Consider the following 24,971-nt stretch of genomic DNA (forward strand, 5'->3'; position numbering starts at 1 on the left):
TGTCTAATGCAAATACTTAGAAATTCTTTCACAGTACCACTTAACATGTCAGACTTTGGCCCCTTCTCTAGCTCCTCATCATGATCATCTGGGTGTATGAGGTAGAAAGGCTTATACCCTGGCAGCTAACTGGTCCTTGTATGCAGCATCCAGTGAGTTGGGTTGGCCAATTTCAGACCATGTGTGTTTGATTAACTTTTGTGGTTGTCATCTGTGGTTCATGGATATTTGATCTGTTCTTTCTTAATCAGGGACTGAGATTTATGCCTCACCTGAAGACTGTTATTGTATTCATTTCAGACTAGGTTGTTCCATCTTGAAGTCTACATGGCTACACATATCCCAATGTCAGAAGACCCTTCTGACCTTACCTCCCATCCCCACCAGAATAGTTCTTAGTAATTGTGAGACCACTAAGAGTTACTCAGGAATCTAGGACACCTGGAGAGAGGAAAGAAAATGAGAACCCTCACATTGCCTTTCTCTATCTCTTTTATTTTTCTTAACAATACATACAGACAATATATTTTTTCTGAGATACATTTTAATAAATTAATAATTACCTTATAGAATTGAAAAGTTTTACTACATGTTAATATGTTTAATATGGACCTGCAAAAATGCTCATTTTATTTCTCATAGCATATGGCAAAAGCCCACATTCCACTAATAAAGAAATGTAGTAAGTTACCCGTGTATGCAGTGCAAGTAGCTTTGAGCACTATCCCCCCAAAGTGGGAGGAAGATCACTGAAGCTATCATGCTCTTGTAGGAAAAATGGGGCTTGCATAACTAATGAAACTTGCAGTCATTTTCTTATCCATTATTGCCTTTGAAACAAAGAATTAGATATTATAGTTAAAATTCATGAAAAAAATCCTTAAGCATTAAAAAATTAGGTGGATAAATGACTTTAAATTTGTAATCTCACCTTCAAGAACTAGTTATACATACACAACTATACAATCAACTATACATGCTCTCCAAAGGCCGGCAGTGTGCTGAATGTGTTTTCACTCTCAAAAAGTGCTTCTGATTAACCCTTCTGTATATTAAACAAAATAAAACAGAAGCTGAAGTCATATAAACTGACCAAAACCAATTTTCTCATATTTTAGACATACACAATTTTCAAGTATTATTAAAAGAATTAACACATACATTGATAACTGAAGTACAGTGTGGTAACATTCTAAAATGTAAAATCTTAAAATAATTTTTTGTACATGAAAACAGACTGCAAAGTGTGCAGATATAGCAACTTTATTCAGGAACAATATAACTGCAATAAATATATTTTGCTTCACATATTGCTCAATAAAATATCAGTTTATTGGATGCCTTATTAGGATGGGCAGTGTGCTAATTGCTGGATTCTAAAATGATGAAGATATGTCCCTAATCCCTAACAGTTCCAGTTAAATGAGGAAGACAGACATGTAAAAAATATTTATACAATGTGATGCTCACTAATAGAAGACTGTACTCTTGAGTTATTTTCAGCAACCTTGGTTACTCTTGAACCCAATAGTTCAATTTGTTGAGCTAGTTAGGCATTACGGTTGGGAATGTTGCCAATGATAATGAAATGAACAAAGCTCCCTGGCCCATAAAGTTATTTATGACCCTGTTTCATGAAAATATTCTCTATTCAACTGGGCTAACACCACAAACCTCCAAATTTATATAATTGCCATCATAAGGCTGGTCTGCATTAATTTCTGAGCAAATTGTTCTCTTATTAACTACTTATTATATAACTGCTTTGGTTTCTAGTTTGGGTATACTTCTTGAAATCTTTTGTAGAGTGTTTTAAAAAACTGTATCCAATAACAAAAGGTTGACATTAAAGTTTGGCTTTAGAATTCCTCACCTAGAAAATGTTTATAATTGTGTTGATGGGGAGTGGGTAGTTCTGAGGAGAGAGAGAAAGCAAAGCTCTAGCATTGGTGGGATTTACAAAAGCTAAAGAGCTAGATGAAAGAATGAGCTGTCTTAATTTTCAAGTACAGTGGGAATGGACAGTGAGGCACTATCCAAATATGAAACAGATTCTGCAATGCTGGTCATGCTCAATCCATCAAAAAAAGATAGATCAAGGATAGATTGTCTGAGGCAAGTGTACAAAGAGCAGGTATGTATCCCAGCCACTGTGGGAGATGTTAAAGTGCTATAAAGTGCTTAGCACTTTAACAAGAAGGAAATCGAGAACTTGTCTTGGAAGGACGAGAGACATGGTATTGTTTCACACACTTGAATGTCTTGCAGGCAGAGTCAGCAATCTGGGACCAACACTGGAAGTTATTACAGCAAGGCAAAGCTATTTCCAATGTTTCTAATAGAATTGTTAAAAAATGAAGATAGTGATTTTTCACCTCTAAAGCACTGAGAAATGGAAAAGAAAAAATCACATGCCCAAGTTGTTTTCAGATTTAGAGGACCTTTCCACACCACATTGGATGCTGTATTAGATTCTAAGGTTATTTTCAAATTTGAATGTAGGTCTATGATTTAGAAGACTTATTGTTTGATAAATGCATAATAGTATCATTCCATGACTGAATTTCCTATTTTGTTGTTAAATTTGATTAAGCATCAGTCATCAAATATAATTTATAAAATTTTTAAGATAGAGTCTTCCAAATTAAATAACATGAGTGGAAATCACTACCTTTGGTTATATAAATACATTTCTAGAAAAATAAGAATAAAACTCAGAGAAACTGGCTTTTAGTTTTTATTCACTGTAAGACAAATATGCATCTGCGGTAAATAGAAGGAAAAAAATCCCAGTTAACAGCTCACTGTAAATGTCAGCACCATTTACAGACTTTTCCTGAGTGAGTAAAAGAAAAAGAATCCCCCTTAACCAAAATGCTCCTCAAATGATAATTTAAAGTCTCAGGTCCTATTGAAAAATCTTGAGTATGCAGAATCATTAAAATTAGATGTCTAAATTGCTAAATAAGTTGGAGGAAGAAGCAATTAGTCCCATATAAGGGAAATGATTGAAATTAAAATGTTTAACTAGAATGCAAAAATCTTTGGTCATGCACTCCTGTGCAGGAAATCACTGAGCTAATAATTTGTCAAATGCCAGCGTCCTTGGTAAATAGTCTCATTCTAAAGTAGGACTTCATAAAGTGGCGTCAAGTTTTTTCTTAGACATAAATCTGGTTTCCTATAAATTTCAGCCCTTGCATTTAGGAGTCCCTCCAGAACTGCCCTATGCAAAACATTTTGGGATATTACACTTCTATTCTAAATATAGAGAATTTCCAGAATATTGAATCCAATTAAACCGAGAATAATGACCCTAAAGTAACATTATATATCCAACTATTTATTCATTACATTATAGCATTTATTGCTTTCAAATATCAAAATAGAAACAGATGAATATCTCTGTGCAAGTCTGATTTTCAAATGATGTACCTTGAGCTAAGCACACTAAACACATACTTAGATGTTCCTCTTAATACCTGGGAAAATGAAATCATATTGCAGTGTAGTCACTCTCAAATAATCTAGCTTTCAAGGGTAACATGTAATGAATGCTGCTGTAATAAAGACCTATTTCTTTTCCAATACCAAGTTGAGTATTATGGGAATTGTTAATTTTGATTATGCAAATATTCTTCATATTACTTAGTCTCAAAGGCTGTAGATGAACAAAAATTACATCACATTTTAGCCCAAGTTCGGAGATCATTCTAGGAATATTAATTTTGAGTTTTATCTTATATATTAATCTTTTTATACTTAATGACATATACCTTTCAATTTTAAAGACAGTACAATATTCAAATGTTTTTGCATGCATAATCTGAATGTATTCTAACAGACAGATGCTAATGAATTTAGAAATGTTAAGCAGAATTTTTCCACAGGAATGACTACAATCTGGAAAACGAGCACAATTACTTTGTCTCTTATGTTGTAGCACTGACTGAAAGAGATGAAAGGAAGACAGATTTTGAAAATAATAACTAAGGGAAGAGTCCATATAAGGATGTTATTTTTTTCTTACCTAAATTTACAAACAGGAAATATGGCTCCTTCTGGAGGTACTGATAATAGACTTGAGGAATTGCTGAGATTTGCATGTCAGAAATCCAGAATGATGAGACCAGAATGATACATTTTGTTTTTAGACAGTAAAGGCATGATTAGCAAGACCAGAGCATATACCCAGCACTGATGTTATGTAGTTGGATTCCTGGAGGAATCTAAAGACAGAATCATTTTTTAATAAGGCATATAGATCAAATGAAAGTGCAACAAAGAGATGCAAAATTAGATTAACGGTGCCAAATCCATGGGCACTTGCTCTGGTAATGAGAAAAAAAACCAGTGAATAAATGAAGAGTTTAGGGTCTTTTAACTAGACAAAGTATTTTCCTCACAGTAATAATTGAAGAAGAGCAGAAAGGTGCACTATAAAGGGATGGCAATGCATGAAAATAATAAAAAAAAATAACCCACAGCCACTGTAGCAACTAAGGCAGAAAACCTGCATTAGAAAAAAGGTAAAAGCCAAAAATGCATAGGGAGCCACCTAGGTCTTGATAAGAAGGATATTTCTAGAAACATTACCATAAAGCAATGGCCAAAGAGAAGAATGGTAGAAATCAAGTTGATAAAATAATGAAAGAGCATCAAGAAAGGATTTAGTTTTGCTTTAGTTTCTCCTTTCTGAAAGAGATGAACAATTCCCAGTGATGACAACAATATTTAAATATACTCTATTAATATATACTTAAATTAATGGTGCAGTAAATCCAATATAGGTCACTCACTGTTATAGTCTTTCTCAATGTTTTCAAAGGCACACAAATATAGAGAAGCCTCCATTAAATTTTCTTTCTTGAACATACACCTAGAGGAAAGGGCAGAGCCAACTAATCATGTGCTTAGATAGGAAGGCCACCAGTTCTACAGAATTCTCTTTTATGTAACTGTCATCTCATTAGAGACAGTCCCTGTATGTACTTTAAATTATCTTTGATATTGAAAATATATTTGAAACTTGTTTTCATAAATTTATGTAGAATAAAAGAAACATCATTTAGATACATTTCCATTTTATATTTACTACAGATTTAAAATTTACTACTAAGATGAAACTACATGTGGTTCCAGAGAAATACAATCTACACTTTACCTGAGATATAAACCAGGATCTTAAAATATCAAATGCCCATGTCTTTTAAACTGAGTAAAGAAACATTCCCTTGCAAGGCAGAACCATCTAGTTGAAAACAAGATCAATACTCTTTTATTACTTGAGTTAAAGATTAAACATTTAAACAGATGCAGATTGTGAATACTATTATCAATACCAAAAGCCTAGTCATCATTTTAAATTAGAAGGTAATTCACTGAAATTTACTGAAGTAGTAAACCAGAATGGTGCTTTTAAAGTTTGTATATGTCATTGCAGAAAACTGGTGTGGTACCAAATAAATCCTAAGCTTTCTTACTGTAACTCAAATTTGGATAAAGTTTAAGAAATGGGATGATAATGATCCACTTATCTAGAAGTCAAATTCTCTATATCCTCAATTGTGTTGGAACCTGACCTTGATACAGAAAAAAATATTTTAAGACTACCCTCCTAGAATCCAAGAATATCACTAATGGGTTATATGTTAGGACAAACGGTCCAGGTATAACTTAAAACTACCAATTAAATAAGGAATGCTAATTTACTAATGAACCAAAAAATATGAAGAGAGATATACTGCTAAAAAATTGAAACTGACAATAATAATAGTTTTAAAAGATTTAAGTATCTGCCAGTGGCATGGCATTGTATCTTGGTACAACATGCTCTTATTGAGCTGAATCACTAAAAAAGCTAATATAGGTTTACTGTTTAGAATGATGGGGAAATGTGTTTCATTTTAGGAAAAATTATGACAAAAAAATGGTAAATGAAGAAATATTTAAAAGAAGTTAATCTATGATCAGGAAGAACAGGAATTTAATAACTCAGGCTCACAGTATCAAGCTAGGATTCTCACCTATTTATAATTTCTTTCATGTCACATAATGTAGTGTGTATAATTCATTTTTACTACCCCAAGAGATTTCCCCCATCTACATAGTACAAATCTGTGAACTTTGTTTTTACTAGTCTTTCATAGGAGAAGTACTTAAAAGCATCAAAGCCTATGACTTTTATTTACATATGAAAATACTAAGTATTCTGGATTCTCCAAGATTAAATTACATTCAGCATAATTTTTGGTAAATGTATTCTGTATTGTAAATTCTGGGAACTGTATATTCATAGCTAGCATACATACATAGTAGTTCTGTAATAGAAGGAACATTTTATTTCAATAAGATGTAAAGACCTTTATACCGATCATTATGGCAAACAGATTTACTGTAGGTTATGAGAATGGAGTACTTTTAGAATGTTCAAGCACATACTATTTTTAGAAATGATTAGAAAACCATGGGTCCCTGTATTTATTGAACTGAATCACCTGGCAGTAAAATTCAGTTAAGGCTCTTGGCATTGGTGAAACTTCTTCCCACTCTGACCTGCTGCTGTGGTAGACCTGTACTTCATCTGTGATTTCATCTGGTGCATAATCACCACCTAATATATAAATCTTATCTTCAATTCCAATTGCACCTGCATTAAAGCCTGCACATTCAAAAGACCCCTCACCCTTCCAAACACAAGTATCTGGACAAAAACTATAAACCTTATAGGTGGAAAGGTCACATATATACAGTGTGCAATTTACAGGGACAGCTTTAATTAGTGTAGCATGAAAAAACTGCCCAAACTCTGCTACTAGTTCAGACCACTGATCAGTTATAGCATTATATTTAAAAAAGCAATCAAGTGATGGGTTAAAGGCATCTGTAATCTCTACCTCTGATCCAAGAACGTAAATTACATTTTGGCATGCACTTGCTTCTGGATAATATATGCCTCTAGGTAATGGGCTAACTGATATCCATTCTTTGGAAAGAGGATCGTAAGACTCAACATCTAAGAGACTTTTAATGTCCTGAGAGCCCCTAGTCTTTCCACCTATGACAAATAATCTATTGAGAGCCATAACTGATGTATGCATGGTTCTTGGGGTTTTCATATTTGATACCAAGAAGAAATCATTTTTGACTGGGCAATAGCACCAGGTTTGATCAGTGGCATCATGATAAGATTCAGCAATATGAAGTCGAACCTTTCTACAACACTTCCCTTTGCAACCACCAGTCAAGAATATTTTCTCTCCATAGCTAGACAGACTAGACCCTGGCAAATCAATCAGGTGTGATTGTGGAAGTATTTTCCATGAGTCAGTTTTAATATTATAGCAAAATGTATATTGATTTTCTCCATTTTCCTCAGTTTTATGAATGAATATATATTTTTCAGTTGTGGATGGTCGAGCATCAGGGAAAAGTCCACTAGAACCTTGTACACACTTAATTGCATCCACGATTATGTCAAAACAGTTTGTGCTTTTGAGTAAACACTCTTCATTGAGAAGACAGTCTTGCAGTGTGTCCTCAGATAACTGATGTAATCTTACTTTCTTAATCAAATGAGGCAGATGCTTTTGCCTTGATTCTAAGTTATGTTTTGTCCAACTAAGGACAACCTTCAGTACTGTTTCTTCTTCAGGAACATTTAATTCATCTGATTCCAGACATTTTTGCAGTATTCCAAAATTCATCTCTAAGAAATCACTGGATTTAAATAACAAAGAAAAGTGATGTTGTACAAAGTATAATGCATGATCAAACAAACGGGTGGAGCCATAGCTATCTGATATAGATAATAAATGTAAACAATTGACGAGATTAATGCTTTTTATTAAAAAGTCACTGCAAGCTTTGGATAGGAAGGAAACTTGAAGAAATGATGACAATTGGAAGAACATTTCCACATTATCATCTGTTATTTTTGTTTTTCCAGTATAGGCATAATCAAGAAATGCTTTTACTGCTTTGGAGGACAAATTAGTAATGGTAACACTTCCATCATCTCTTTCTTTCATGTTTACTTCAAACATAGCCCTGCAAAAATAAAGAACACAAAAGAACAAGTAAACAGAAATATTTTGTTCTATAATTTTCAATATACCCTTAAGGAGGTTTCCTTTATACTTAAGCTGATTTAAAATATATTGATGAAATCACATTTGATAGCATACTAATCAATTATTTTAATATCTAGGATAATAATATACCATATTGCTTATATGCCAACAAACATAATACATAACTTTCATATTAAGACTATACATAGTGTAGCTGAGCTATAGCAACAAATCCAAAAAAGACTATAAAAAGTTCAAATTTTCTATACTGATTTGTTCTTATATGTTATTCAAAAAATTAGGGCAGAATTTCTTTAATGGTAGAATTTATTTATTTATGGGTTAAATAGCATCAGCTGTGTCCTGGTAATAACTAACATTACTTAAAATGTAATGCTTTCAGGCTTAAGATTTAAAAATTTATTTCAAAATAACTTTTTATTTGACAGTGACAAAATATGAATGATAGAACACAGTGAAATGCCACATGTCTTCAATGGATTTGTCTGTCTGGGGAAATCCAACAAAGAAGACACACATCTAAAAAAATACATTTTATACAGTACTTTAGGGGAAACCATAGATGATTTTCATACAACAAAACTGAAACAAAGTACCATACCAAACCAAAACGCAGAACCTAAGTTATTTTGGTAACAGTCACTGAAAGATGGAGATGGGTCCTCAAATTTGAATAATTAGATAATCTTGAAAGTTCTTCCTAATAAATCCTATTTTATCCTCTCATATCAAACTTGATAGAATCTAAGGAATTAGGAATTTCTTTGGTTCAGTGTAAGAAAAATTATAGATTATTTGGAAATGTATGGGTAGGGACTATATTTTATTACTCATTCTGGTTTAATAATGGTTTGTATTTCTGCTGGTATTGTCCAAAATACCTCTGTGAACAGTACTCCTAGGTATCCAAGAACTCTAGAGAAAAACCTATTTACTTACTAGAGTATATTTCAGAGAGTAACTAAATCTACTAAAGAAGTATAGCATCCAACTGAAAAGCATGAAGGGCTTTCCAAGTAAGAAATACAACTTGGAAAAAAGGAGGATAAAGATTCTTCCAACTAGGGCTACTCGATACTTCTTAATAGGAAACCAACTGAAAATAGTGATAAAAGTTATATACATGTATATTATGTAGGGTTTTTAGTAATGTATATCAATTGAGAAATATTAACCTGTGATGATATTTATATTAGATTACTAGAATCTTCAAAGTTACTTTAGGGTAATATTAAGAGCATGACTTCTAGAGTCAGATGCCTAGGTAGGTTATCTAGCCTCTGTCACTTGTTAGTTGTATGACTCTGGGGAGGTGATACCTTTACTCTGCTTTAATTCCTTCATCTGAAGATGGGAATACTGATAGTATCTATTTCATTGGGCTTTTGGGAGGAATAAGTTAACTAGTTCAAAGTATTAGCTATTAGTGTTATCATTATTTAAAGAAAGCAAATGATTTCTATCAGGTTGAATGTATTCTTAATTTACAATCAGCTACCACAGTTTCTTTCATAAGACACAAGTAAGATCATATTTCTATACTTTATTTACTCATGTTTAAAGTATCTGGAGAACATTTATATTTATCCTGTTTTCATAAAGTGGTTACTATAAAATGTGTGATTCCTTTTCAATTTCTTATTTCAAATGACATGTTAATCATAATTTCCATTGTCCAAAAAACATTGTAAAGGGTATTTATTATGCATTATACACCTTTTTTTGACATTTTAATATTATATTTTCCTCCCAACATTGCATTGAGTACATTTGAGCATAATATACATATCATGAATTGGTGATAGCTTTATCATACAAGAGTGTAAATGATCAAATTTCAATCTATTTTTATGTGAACTACATATTCATTTAATAAAATGTAATAAAGGATCTGTAATTTGTACTATTTAAAACAGGCAGAAAATTAGAACCCTATATTAGTCTAATAGTAATTTTAAAGATGAAAAGCAGGCCTATAAAAACAAGAAGTAAGCTAAAAATAGTACTATGGACAAAAAAATTTAATTAAAAAATAATGTCAAAATGAAGAGTAGAGGACTGCAAATTCAAATGCTTACACGAACCTCTTACTTTAATGAGCATGAAAATATTTTAGGGAAATCAAGCTGTATGTCCAAATCAGATTATTTCCATTTTTGCCAGGTTTAGAAATAATAATCATAATATCAGCTAATATGAATTAAATATACTGGGCCCTAAACATTATATATTATTTCACTTAATATTAAATATTAAGTATACTACACCCTAATCATTATACATTATTTCATTCATAATGACCCTATGAGTTAGGTCCTATTTTTATTACCCTAATTTTTGACAAATGAGGAAACTTACACCTGAAGAGATTACTAATTTGCCTAAGGTCACATGTCTAACAAATGGCAGAACTGGAATTTGTATAAGGGCATATGTATTCAGAGACCGAGTACTTAATCATTATACTATACAGCTTCCTTTAAATAACAGGTGTTCTAAAGGATAAAGGGCAGAAGAGAGTTATTTGGAAGAAAAGCCAGATTAGAAGAGAGGAGGGAAGACACTGGTGGAACCTGAGAGTGGCAGAATATAAGAATACTTAAGGCCACATTGGAGCTCAAGGAATAACTTGAATTACCAAAAGAAAGAAATGGGAAGAAAAGATGAAGACTTACAATTAGGCAAATAGCTAGTTCAATACTTGTAGCTTTCCTGTCCCCAGTAAATGGTACAGCACTAAGGCACTGTTCCCAAATTCAAAGTATTTATCAAGTAGCAGACATCAAAAAAGGTTTGCTAAATGCCCAGCTAAGAGTTACTCTAAAAGGAATAAAGGTGATATCTAGTTAGAAAATATGGGTTAAATTAAGATTAAAATAGTATAAATTCCATGCTGGTTTTTTATTTTAAATCTTACTTTGTTTTTATTGAATCTATTTATTAGGAATTTAAACACTATGTACTTTGTTTCCAAAATTGAGCATAATGCACAACACTGCAATTTGGATTTAAATTTATTGCAGTATAACTAGGAAGGCTGAAGGTCATGGTATTACAAAAATAGACTTGTCTAAGAAGGCTCCACAGGATGGTATTACCTTGAGGCAATTATCATATAACAGGGCAACATGTCTGATTCTTAACCTTGTGGAATTAGAAACTCACTGTCATCATAAGATTCTTGTAACATCATGACTAGGCGAGTCCCTGTAGGGTGACCTAATGGAAACCAAATTATATTTAGAAGGTTACATAGAATCAGAACAATTTATGCACTACAGAAAAATTCTTTGCTAGGAATTACTTTTCCCTACAACAGGAATATCTTTGCCAAAGAGGGAAGAAATTTTTAAGTTCTCTGAGTTAGAGCCCCTTCCCTTAGGTAATACACAACTAAAGTTTATTTTCCTCTCAAACTCATGTTCTTTGAACTGTTTCCATGTTTGTTCAACTTATCATTTCATCTTTTAATAAAATGATATAGTGCAGGGATCTCCCTTTGCATGTTCCTATGGGGAGAAAACTGAATTAGTTAATCATATTATATATTTCATTATCCATATCATAAAATCTGAGGCATAGACAAGGTAAAGTACCTGAAAAAGTCACTACATGCTGCTAACACACAACGATGACATGGGATTATCTCATCTTTCATGATTATTTTGAAATCATAAAAGACATTTTGCTCTCTAAAATTCTGCAGTATACTTAAGATTTTCTGTCCATGATCTTCAGACACAAGGTAGCTGTTTTTCTTCTCAGATGGAATTCCATTACATGAGCGTCGTTCATTGAAATCATATGATTTATCCATAGCCAATTCCATGTGTTAGAACTAGAATGAAAAAAAAAATCACCAATGGAGTAGATATCTAATGAAAATTTCAGACCTCAAAATCTGCCCTCTTAGTGTCAATTTTACAAAAGTGCTAACCACAATCCCATGATAGTAAATCTTGTTCTAAACATTTGCTTTTATGACATTTAATAATAAATTCCTGTTGCATTATAATAAGTTGTTGAAATTAAATCATGTACTATGAGGCATAACATCTATGCTATATATTTGTGTTAAATAGCAAATTTCTAACTTGTATAAATACATAGCTTATCTAGGATCTCACTGCATGACAAATTGTTACAGTAAGAGGCATTCTTTCTATAGTAGTGATTATCTGTGTATGTACCTAGAACATCCCTGTTCGCTCCTATCCATTTTCTTCTGGTTGCAAAGTAGGCATTACAATGTTAATATTGGAGCACAGACTACATGCTTTCAAGGTTACTTTTACAAGATAACTGGTTTATAAGATCAGAGCATCTGAGTGTACTAAACTAGTTAATCACCTTTACTGAGAGAGACAAAGGCAAACATTGATCCAAGTTTGCTTATTTGAAAGCAGGAAGGAAAACAGCATGTAACTTTAGTTTATACAAAACTTGTTAAAGATGAGGTTAGCAATCCAAGAGAGATGAAGGCCAGAAAATCATTTATTTCCCAAACTGTCATTTCAGGTCCCAGGATAAAAGTTTCACCATCAAAAGCAAGGAATTGTGAAACAGAAGTGTTGTTTTGTTTTAGCTGGGAGAAACCTGGTTATGTTAATACACTGAGGACAAAGAGCAGGTATAAAGGGAAATTGACAATCACAACAATCTAAATTCAACATCTATCAACATCCATCTCGTGAAGCAAAATTTTTGGATCTTTAAATGAAAAACTGGAGAATACTACTACATGTAAAACTTCCATCTCTGTTAACAAATAAAACATTGATAGGCAAATGTATGGTTAGAGACTCTAGACTTTCATAGTTAGTGATATAACAAGCCTGAAGGTACCAGAATTTATAATAAGTAATTTTATATAATTGTTATATTCAATGTTCACAATAATCTCTTTAGACTGGTATTGATAACACCTTTTTCAAACAGAAAATTGAGGGTCAGATTAAATAAGAAGACAAAATTCATAAGAAACATGCTTGTTTCACTCAAAGTCGGTACCTTTCCTAATACCATCATGACCCTCAAAATTTTAACATCAAGTGAAAGTCTAGAAAATATATTTAGCATTCCTAAGATCCCATTATAATGTACTGCTTAAAAGTTACATCAGTTTAAGATCCCTCTTGATAACAAGGACACATACGATCACAACAGATAATATCTGCTGAGCCAGTAAGTTGTGCCAGGCACTGGTCCGTGAGTTTTACATGGTATTTAATTCTTACAATTATATCCCCTATGAAAAAGAAATTTGGGCTCTCCCTGTTTTTCTTGCTAAGTAGAACCACCTCCACTCAACACACACACACACCCAGAATTTCAAACATATGAAGGCTGAGAAAAGTGGAGAGAAGAAAACAGAGTGCCTAGTGAACTTGGGACCTAAGGAACAACATGTGGTAAGTTCCTTGGGTGTTCTTTTTGCCTAATACATTCTTGATACTGAAGAATCTTGGCACACCATATATAAACAGCCTCAAGAAAAACTTATTCTGTTTAGTCTCAGGACGCAGAGAGGAGCAACATGATAAACCAGAAAGGTTTTAGACAATGAATCTAGCTGAATAACCATAAAAGAATTGTGGTTCTTTACCTACCCACAAAGAAGCAATGAGAAGCCTCAAATTCTATACATGCTAGGTTGCAATAAGACTCAAACTTTCTTCTCCTGTTTCCCAACTAGAATGATGTCAGAGAAGGCTGAACATCACCAAAATACGTATGCAAAGAGATAATACTTACAGTTACTATAACTAAATTAAAATGGGATTCTTAAAAGGCTCAAATAACCCACAGAAAGGCATAGAAAAGAAAAAAGAGAAACGAAAAACAGGGAGAATAAAAAAAAGATAAATGGTAGACTAAGTACCAACAAAATCAATGTACTAAATGTAAATGGTCTATATATGCCAATTAAAACATGGAGATTGCCAGAGTAGATAAAAAAGTGACTTTCCTATAAATAATTATAACTCCCTATAAATAACTCACTTCTACAATAAGTAGAAAAGTAAAGTAATAAAAAATATGCTATACAAGCCTCAATTGAATGAAAGTAGGTAGAGAAATAATGATACAAGATAAAGTAGACTTTGGAAAGAAGAATTTCCAGAGATAGAGAGGAATATTACATAATGTCAATCCACCACAATGACTGTCAATCCTAAATGTGTATGCATCAAACAAAAGAACTGTAAAATATATGATGTGGAAAATGATTGATGCAAGAGGAAAGTAAAAGAACAAATCCACTGTTATAGATGGAGACATGAATACTCATTTCTTTAAAACCACACAAAAAATCAAGAATATATAGAGGAATTCAACACCACCATCAACCAACAGAATCTAATCAACCTCCATAGAAGACTTTAAGAGTTATTTTTAAGTGCCCATGGAATAATACCTAGATTGACCATATCCTGCTCCACAACACAAACCTCGAATGATTTAAAAGAGTTGAAATTACAAGTATTATGCTATCTGGTCACAATGAAATCAAACTGAAAATTAATTACAAAAGATATGAAAATATAAAGAACATAAATAACATACTTCCAAATAATCCATAGGTCAGGGTTATGGTTTGGATCTGGAATGTCCCAAAGGCTCATCTGTTTGAAGGCTTGTTGCCCAATGTTCAGAGGTGGAACTTGGGAAGTGATTATATCATAAGGGTACTAATCTCATCAACAGATTAGTTCCACTGATGAATTTTATAGATAATGGAAAATAGGAGGAGGAAGAAGTAGATCACTGGGAATGTACCTTTGAAAGATATATCCTGCCCCTGGCACTTTCTCTTCTCTGTCTCTGCTACCTGGCTGCCATGAAGGTAAGCAGCTTTTGCTTTGCCACACTCTCCCTGCATAATGCTCTGCTTCACCTTAGGCCCAATGCAATAGAGCCACAAATGAACTTGAACTGAACCAGCATTGCTGTTATACTCTAAAGATAACACACATGCACACACACACACTCCACAACCACAGACCAATATCCCTCACAAATCCAGGTGCAAAAATTCTTAACAAAATATTAGTAAAAAGAATTCAGCAAAATATAAAAGGAATTTTACAGTAACCAAGAAGTTTATTCAGGGATGTAAGACTGATTAAATATTTGAATATCAGTGTAATCCATCTTATTAACGAGCTACAGAAGAAAAAATTACATTATCATATCAATTCATACAAAAAGCATTTGACAAAATCCAAAACCCAAAACTCCTAGCAAACAAGGAATAGAGGAGAAAGCTTTCCCTCAACTTGGTAGAGAATATCTACTGAAAACAATAGTTATGGCTAACATTATACTAAAAGCAGTATTAATATACAGACTGAATCTCTTTCTCATGAGATGAGGAAAAGAGTCAAGGACGTCTACTCTTGCCACTGCTATTCATCATAGCACTGGAAGCTCTAGCCAGCACACTAAAGCAAGGAAATTCAACAAAAGGCATATACACTGGAAAAGAAAAAACAAAATTGTCTCTATTTGCATATGCTAAGATAGTGTACACAGAAAATCCCAAGAAATCTGCCAAAGAAACCAAATAAAACTAGTAAGTGAGCTCAGCAACCACACAGGATACAAGATCAACACACAGAAATCAATTGTATTTCTGTATAGTATTAATGGGTATATGGAAACCAAAATTAAAAATCCAACATTTGAAAAAAAGAAGGGAAATAAATATCCACATTTAATATAATGAAACATATACCAGAAATGTTTGCTGAAAACTCTAAAGTTCTAACAAAAGAAATAAAAAAGACATGTTATGTCTGTGATATGAAAAAGTCAACATCCTCAATAAATTAATCCCCCCAAATTGATATACAGGTTTAATACAAGCTTATGTATTAAAATCTAAGCAAGATATTTTGTAGATATTATTGAGATTATTGTAAAATTTATATGGAATGATAAACTAGACTAATACATTTTTGAAAGAGTAATAATGTGACCATAATCATTCTAATTTCAAGACATTATAGATGTAGTAATCAAAACTGATATTGGTGAAAGGACAGACACAGATTAGTGGAACAGAACATAGACTAGAGGAACAGCCTCTTAGAAGTGTAGTAAAGTCTTTTGGGTGGGGGTTGGGGATGGGGAGAGAGGGTCCGGCTTTGTTGCCTAGACTTGCCTCCAACTCCTGATCCTCCCGCTTTAGCTTCCCAAAGTAGCAGAGATTATAGGCACGTGCTACCATGCCCCTACCCTAGCCAGCCAAGTCATTTAACAAAGGTGCAAAAGCAAACCAATGGGAGGGAAAATAGTCTTTTCAACAAATAGTGCTGAAGGGAATGGATAGTCAAAGAACATTGACTTAAACATCATACTTTATATAAAATTTAACTCAAAGTGTTTTAGTCAGCTTTTTCCACTGCTGTAACTAAAAGATTTGACCAGAACAATTTTAGGGAAGAAAAGTTTATTTGAGGACTCACAGTTTCAGTGGTCTCAGTTCATAGATAGTTGGCCCCATTCCTTGGGGCCAGTGAGACAGAACATGATGGTGGAAGAGTATGTTACAGAGAACCAGCTCACATGATTATCAGATAGCAGAGAAGTGCCTCCACTGGCCAGATTCAAATATATACCCCATAGCCACCCTCCAATGAACCACTTCCTCTAGCCACACCCCACCTGCCTCCAGTTAATCCCATCAGGGATTAATTCACTGATTAGGTTCAGGCTGTAACCCAATCATCTCTCCTCCAAATCTTCTTACATTGTCTCACACATGAGCTTTTGAGGGAATACTTCATATTCAAACCATAACAAGATGGATCATATATTTAAATATAAAATATTAAAATATAAACTTTTAGGAAAAAATATAGGATAAAGTCTTTCTGACTAGGGGTTAGTCAATGAATTCTTAGACATGACAATTTATAAAAAAATATTTTAATAAACTGTATTTCATCAAAATTAAATTTTTTTCTTGTGAAAGATCCTGTTAAGAGGATGAACAAAAAAGATTTGAACCAGGAGAAAATATCTGCAAAACAAATCTATTAAATAATACACGAGGAACTCTCAAAACTCACCAGCAAAAAAAAAAAAATCTAATTAAAAAACGGGCAAAGGGTATGAAGAAATGTTTCACCAAAGGGAATATATAGATGGTAAATAAGCAAATGACAATAAAAGGTACCTATCTCTTTGGTCAGATTTACTTATTATTTAGCAACTGAAGCATTAAATGACTGTGGTTGTAATTTCTTCCCTGAATGCTGGTTTCATATAGTTTTTGTGTTTTTGAGAACATATAACACTGTATTATAGAAAAGACTCAAAACAAGAGATTATAGTAAGAAGAAAATGAAAGATAATACTTATTGTGGATTTTTCAAGTTGTTTATGAAGAAGCCATAACATCCTACAAAGGAGAAATTTTGCATCAGCTGCCCAGCAAAGAAGAACTAGAACATAATGTAAATGAGACCTTAAAATAGATTGAATAATGGATCCAAGATCATAATTCTTTACTGGTCACTTCACAATCACTCTTGTTGGTATCTGCCTACTTCATAGAAATTGCCAATATATCAGTTTAAAAAAAATTAGTTAAAACTGTATTGTAGGCCCAGCAGGTATATAATGTAAAGGTTTATTCCTGAGTTTCTTTTTCACCATGAGAAAGCTAAACAATCCAAAATAGCATGAACATATTATTAAAGATTGTCAGTAAAAATTGTCATTTAATGCTTCAGTTGCTGAATAACAAGTAAATCTGACCAAAGGGATAGGTACCTTTTATGTTTATTATTGAAGAAAATGCAGACGATCTATTAAAATAAAAAGTAAGGAAAAAGCATCAGAATAAAACTATACATATGCTTACCATGTTATTCAGCAATCATACTCATAGGCATTTTATCCCAGAGAAATACAAATTTAAATGTGCACAAAAATTTGTATTTGCTGCTTTATAAAGATTTTGTTACTCAAAAAGAGGAAACAACCAAAATGCTGCTCAATAGGTGAATGAATAAACAATCTATGGCACATTCATACCATGGAATACTACTTAACATAAAAAGTGAACGAACTATTGATATGTATAACAACATAGATGGATTTCAAGGGCATTATGCTGAGTTACTAAGAAGCCAATCTCAAAAGGTCATACACTGTATGATTCCATTTATATAATGCTCTTGAAATGGCATAATTATAGACCTGGAAAAGAGACTAAGGGTTGCCAGCAATGGAGGATGGTAGAGAGTGGGGAGGGAAGCTTTGTAGACAAGAGAGACATTTGTAGTGATCTATAGTAATCTCTTGCTCACTTTTGTGTACCTGCCTGTGGTGCTGGGGATTGAACCCAGGGTCTTGAACATGCTAGATAAGTACCTTACCAGTGAGCTACCTCCACAGCTCTGTAATCTGTATCTTGATTGTTGTGGAAGTTACAATAGATTGTATGTACATGAGAAATGACATGGAACTAGATCACACATTATACCATTGTAAATCTGTGGTTTCATTTTTGTACTTTAATCATGTGTTATGTATTATATAACATAACCACTGGGAAAAACTGGGTGAAGGGCACATGAGAACTCTCTCTACTATCCTGGTAACCAAATATCTATATACAATTAGTTAAAAATAAAAATTAAAAGATAAAATATCAATTCAATTCAGAAACTATTTTGATATTCCGGTTTTGTTCTTACTCAAAACACTTAGGAAATACAAAGAAAACATTTTATTTTGAGTATGAAGTGGTTTCTCAGTATTTTTTTCAATAACTAGAAAATAAAACTGCAAAAACGTATCAAAACCAGAAACCTTCAAAAAGATAAAACTATGTGCATATTGGTGTAGGTACTAAGAATGTCAGTTTTTAAAAAAATCCAACCAAAATATTTCTTAATCAATTTTGTTATCATTAAAAATATGTAATTTAGGTTTTATGTTGGAGCGAGTCAATTATTGAGGCTCATGGTTCATGAATAAGAATGGAACTCAATAACATAATTTTTATTTCTATGAGGAAGAATAAAACAGAGTTTACATTTTAGGTATACTAAAATAATACTTCAAGATCATACACAGTTATTTGGTTTTACAAAGTAAAAATATAAATCCTGCCATGTATATTCTACATAGAATAACAAATTCCAACAGCTAAAATTTACATTTCTTAAATTTGGTTTGAATAAATTTCTATTTGTATATTTTACAAATAACAAAGAAAATGGGATTTGGAGCAGGAGGAAGATGGTTCCAAATGGTCCATCATATACTGGTGACTCCACTTAGACTCTGTGAAGCTTTTGCTTTCTTATTTGCAAAATGGACACACCAATCTCACTGGAGTGTTGTAATAGTTAAATGATATCATAAATACTGAATTAATATTTTCAATTGGTATGTAAATATTAATGATTAAAATAAGAACATTACTAAATGTTAGGTTATCCTTAATTCTTGGTGGTAGATTTATAACTTACCATTTTTCTCCAAATATTCTTCAAATTCAATTATGGCAATTTATTAACTTTAAAGCAATTTTTTTCACACTATTACCTGAAGTGAACAGGCATCTTATAATCACTTTGGTTGCACAGCAGTCACATTAGCCATTACGTGTGTATTTAATATGAAGAATGGATATTAGCAACTTGGAAGAAAACCCTGGAGATAATTATAGATGCTTCTATAAGAAATAATAATTCACTAATGCTCTAAACAAAGAATGATATTATATGGATAAAACACAGACATTGAGTGTGAGTTGAAAGTGAGTAAAAGTAGAGACTGAATGTTGAGTTGTTTTAGGAGTGACTCAGCCAATTTTTCTTTCAATGCATGTACAAGGCATATGTGTAGAGAGAGAGAGAGAGAGTGTGTGTGTGTGTGTGTGTGTGTGTTTGTGTGTATACACACGGCTCTGTCAGAATGAAAAATTTCAAATGATAAAAAAAGTTGTACAATAGTTAAAGTGGCATATCTTTCTTCCTTAGTAGTACATAAAATAGTAGTGTATTTCATCAGATTGCATCTTAGTTTCAATGAAACACCTTTCTATTTAATACACTGAATCAACTTTCAAAACTATTATTTTATTCTTTCTTTTAATATCCTCCACTAAAAGTTGATTTGCATAATTAAATCAATAAAAGTACAAGGGTCAAACCTAAGAACCAAGTCTTTGATGTAAAGTAGTGATGGAAATGCATATGCCAATTGTTAGAATATGAAACTAAAGCCGTGTCCTAACTGACCTGGGCTTTGATTTCATTGAGTCCTCTAGTTAATAGTTTGATACTGATATTCCAATATGGAGCATGATTTCTGGCTTATCCTATTCAATATTTATTGCAGATGTTAACTATAACTAAATTAGAAACTAAGTCTTGGAGAATATGGCCAACATAGTTCTGCTGACAATAATAAATTACACAAATAAATTGCTATAAAAGTTGTGAAGAAGCAACTGAGAAACAGAAAAAAAGAAAAAAGAAAAGCAGGAGCATTCTACTTCAGATAATAAAATGGTTACAGTTAAGACGGTACTCACTATGTGCCTGGCTCTGTACTTCATGCTTTATACATGCTTAATCTTCAAACTAACTGCACAAAGCAGATACCATTATCATCTCCATTTTATAGACAGAAAACATGAGATTTTAAGTAATTTTTCTAAGGTCACATAGTAAGTGGGGACATGCAGTGTGAACCCAGATCATCTGGCTCTCTTGATCTCATTAATATTAAGGAGACTTTCTGAGAGGGTGTCATTTGAGACCTGAATGATGAGAAGGTAAGGGGTTGGTGGGAGAAATACTAGATAAAGTCCTAAAGTGAGAAAGGAGTCCTTCAGTTTTAGGAAATGAAAGGCAGCCAGTGTGCCTGAAATAGTTAGTGGGAGCAAAAATGTCAGGAAACAGGAATGCAGGAAGCAGGTGCAAGGAGCTAGTATTTGATGCTAAGTGCAATAGGAACTACTAATTTTCAACTAGGCAGTGATTTGATCTGATTTGTGTTTTAAAAATATTTTTCTAGATAGTATGTGAAGAATAAATTGAAAAACGAGTAAGAGAAGCAGAGTCCATGTCACTCAGCAATTGTTAGAAAGTAGGGTCTAGTTATTATTGTGGCAGGCTCTTTTCCAAATATGGGAGATACAGCTAAAAACAATACAAACTAGGTCCTCCACTTCACAGTACACATTAGAGTGGTGAAAACACACACACACAATTCCCCCATCAGTAAATTTTTTTTCTTTATCCACTAGACATTTTCCACAGAATACAAATTCCAGTATCTGTATCTGTAAACAAATATCAAACAAAAAAATCTCTTTGGAGTTCTTATTCTTCTCTAACTACCATCCTATTTTTATATTTCTCAGTCAGAAAAATGTCCTTAAAGACTACTTTGTGGTAGCATATCCTCCAGTTACCTTCTCATTCCACTACATTCAAGTTCCTCTCTTTTACCCTACTTAAACTGCCCTTGTCAATGTCATCATACTATCATCTCAAAGTCAAATTCTCATGTCTCTCCTCATATAACCTTTCAGGAATATTAATACTGTGCCATAACACTCTGTGTTTCCTACTTTGTTGGTCTGTCCTTCTCAATCTAATTAGGATGCAATGTCACATAGTGATTAAGGCTATGGATTTCTAGATTTAGCATTGAAGACAAATTGTACAATGGATGTGAAGAGAAATAGAGGGATTTAGCTTTACTTTAGAGTAGAACCAAAATATGGCTTTGGGATGAATGTGGAGAATGAGGAAAAGGGAAAATAATGGTTTGTTCTTTGAGAAACTGGCAGAATTACAGAGCTAGTCAATGAAGTCTTGGATGGAAAGAAAAAAAAAGGTTTGAGAGAAAATAAGGGTTGTAACCCAATAAAAAGCTAGTGAACATGATGTAAAAATTCTTAGCTATGATCTCATTTGATGCCTTTCCATTTGAAATTAATACCTGGGAAAGGTTATGTGATTTATCAAAGTCATACAGATAGCTGGTGGTAGACCTGGAAAGAGAATATCTAATCTCCCAGAATCCTTGCTAAGAAGCTATGAATCAGGATCAGGCAAAATGATCATTATTCACAAACTGGCAAAGCCTCTATTAGGTTCATCCTCCTCTTTTCCTGACCAATGCAGTAAACAATTTGAATACAACTTTGGGTTTATCGAATCTAGTTAGGCATGTTACTAACTACACATTTATATTTCCTTTTAAAAAATGAGGAAGGTAAAGGCAGACAATATAAAAACCAGTATTATTTCAATAAGAATAATAAAATCTATTGTAAAAGTAAATTACTAGGCTGGGTGCAGGGATGAATACCTGTCATCTCAGCTACCTAGGAGGTTAAGGCAAGAGGATTGTAAGTTTGAGGTCAGCCTGGTCAGCTTAGCATCTCAAATTTTTTTTTAGAAAGGGCTGGGGATATAGGTCAGTGGCAGAAAACTTGCCTAGCATGGGTGAGGTCCTGGGTTCAATTCCCAGTACAAAAATAAAATAAAGTCAATTACTAACATTTACTTATGTATATTACTGTAAAAGTACAAATACACATGAAATTCTTTCCCAAATAGTTTATATTCTTATTTGCAAGACAATATATACAAATAATGCAGGACTACAGAAGAGATGTTATAAAGCAATATTAGAATAATTGGCAAATGAATTCTACAAACAATGTATTTTTTAATACTCTGGAGAAAGTCTTAAGAAAAAGTAAGGTATATGCTAAGCATTGAAGGAAAAGTAAGATTTTAAACAGTAAATAAAGAGGGGTGATTAAATTAAACACCAAAGGGTGTTCACTAGAGTATTAGCCTTGGGGCTGGGACTGAGGATAAGAATGAGCTATTCTAGACATTATTTTTGCATGACGTTTGAGCCTGAATCATACAGAGGAACAAGGAATGTGATGTTATCAATAATATTCTAGGTAGAGGTAACAAGTAAAAATAACCACTACATCACTTGCCTGTATATTACACTCAATAAATCTTGTACACTTAGTTTAGTGGTAAAAGAATGGGATATAAATTTCTAAGCCTGAACTTAAATTATTCTGCAAATTCCTTTTGAGCTGTTTCTTTATCACTAATAATTACTATACAGAAGAACATGTAAGATAATGTATGTAGATGTGTTTTAGAAACAGAAAACATCAAAATTATAAAAATTAGTTCAAAAGATGGGAAAGTGAAAAATGAAAAACTTAAAATCATTGCAGATATGGATTTTAGTACTTTTTTACTTTACATATCTTCACATCTACTCTTATTGTAGCTTTTTATGTGTATGCTTCATCTGGCCAGATGAAGCTTCCTGCAAGTGGTAAGCAGATCTTAAACACAACACTTGACACAGGCTCTTAGTATTAGCTAAAATGATATTTCAGGTCAATAATTCATTTTACTGTGTTTTGAGGCTGTGTGTGTGTTTCCAAAATCCCAACGCCTTGCAAAGGATTCAGAGGGGCTCGTGATATTACAAAAAGTTAATGGGAGAAAGTACAGATGAAAAAAGGAATAAAATCCTGCTTGAAGAGATAGTAATAACAGGCAGATGATTGTGGTAATTAATATGTCGGGGCATGGATGATATTTCCTGGCAGCCATATAAGAAGGGAATAGGTTGAATCCCACTGTATGGCGCTTAATCTACCATCAAGCGAGGTATTTACATTCATCTGCAGATACAAGTTTTCCCTGTACCAAAACCCGCAAGAACTTGATCAAGTAGGATTTCCCGTAAATGTCACAGCAGAAAGTGGTGGCGCATGCCTGTAATCTCAGCAACTGGGAGGCTGAGGCAGGAGGATTACAATTCAATGTCAAACTGGACAATTTAGCAAGTCCTTGTCATAAAATAAAAACTGTAAAGGACTGGAGAAGTACTTTAGTGGTAGAACGTCCTTGCGTTCAATCCCCAGTACTGACCGAAAAAAATCATGAACAGTCTCAAGGAACGACTATGGAAACACATATCAATACGACTCTTCATAAAGCCTGAGGGGAAAATGTGAGCAAATGCACAGAGTAAATCTGAAGGGCCGCTGGTTATTTACTTGATTTTTGTTGCCGTTAGATAGATTAAGGACGTCTGTTAAGATGACACCACTGATGACTCAACAACAGAATCCTGTTTTCTCCCTACAACTCGAGCTCAGGCGTGGCAACCGCAAAAGAGCACCTGGGCGCTCAGCGCCGCAATGAAGGGTCAGCATTAGCCCAGCAGTTGGCGGACAGCCTTGGATTCAGGCGGGGCCCGCGGCAGCTCTCAGGACAGTGTCTTAGCCTGGTCTTCGATGGCAGCTTTCAGGTGGGCGGCTGAGAGGGATACGGAGTGCTTGGGGTGAGGGCAGGGTTTCAACTGATAGATGGAGCTGGGGGGCAAGAGAAGACCGCAACTCAGGGCCACCGCGTTGCACAACTCCAGGGGCATCTAGATAATCCTTGCTACCCAGAGAACCCTGTCCTTCCCCGCAACACAAAGAAACGACGGAAGCAACTGAAGCTAAGGAAAGCCTCTTTTTTGTGGGTCGTAGGAGGCAACCCCGACCCCAGTAATAAGGCACTGACATCCCACTCCTCCCTCAGACCCAGGAGCTCACCCACCTGCAACTGCAGTCTCTGAAGTCTCCACCCCAGTCTCCCAGCTTCCAGAGCGCTGATTGCGATTGGCTTGCTCCGCTGTCTGGTTAGCGTTTCCCAAAGTGTGAGTGGTGTAATTGTAGGGCTCCTGGCGTTGGTCCCTCCCTTCGCTCGCCTGCGGAGCCACGCCCACGTGACGTCGCACGGTGCCGCAGAGCGCAGAGGTCTTTCTTGGTAACCGCCCCCGGCCGCTAGCTCCAAG

General features: G+C 33.8%; 1 protein-coding gene across 1 annotated transcript; it reads right to left on the reverse strand.

Moving 5' to 3' along the window:
• Positions 1–462: 462 nt before the first annotated feature.
• KBTBD3 (kelch repeat and BTB domain containing 3) lies at positions 463–24,867 on the reverse strand. The gene is made up of 3 exons (XM_079103636.1): positions 24,734–24,867; positions 11,690–11,931; positions 463–8,049 (listed from the first exon to the last, which is right to left on the reverse strand). The coding sequence occupies exons 2-3, from the start codon at positions 11,920–11,922 to the stop codon at positions 6,447–6,449; spliced, it is 1,836 nt and encodes a 611-aa protein (XP_078959762.1). The 5' UTR covers positions 11,923–11,931; positions 24,734–24,867; the 3' UTR covers positions 463–6,446.
• Positions 24,868–24,971: the final 104 nt, after the last annotated feature.

This window comes from Sciurus vulgaris, assembly GCF_902686455.1.
Source record: "Sciurus vulgaris genome assembly, chromosome: 11".
NCBI classification, from domain to species: domain Eukaryota; kingdom Metazoa; phylum Chordata; class Mammalia; order Rodentia; family Sciuridae; genus Sciurus; species Sciurus vulgaris.

Excerpts from the sequence above, each read along its gene's own strand:
- KBTBD3 (XM_079103636.1), bottom strand. The coding sequence starts at position 11,922 with ATGGAATTGGCTATGGATAAATCATATGATTTCAATGAACGACGCTCA. Across the intron at positions 8,050-11,689 it reads GCATGTAGTGACTTTTTCAG|GGCTATGTTTGAAGTAAACA; the intron begins GTACTTTACCTT and ends TTATTTTTGCAG.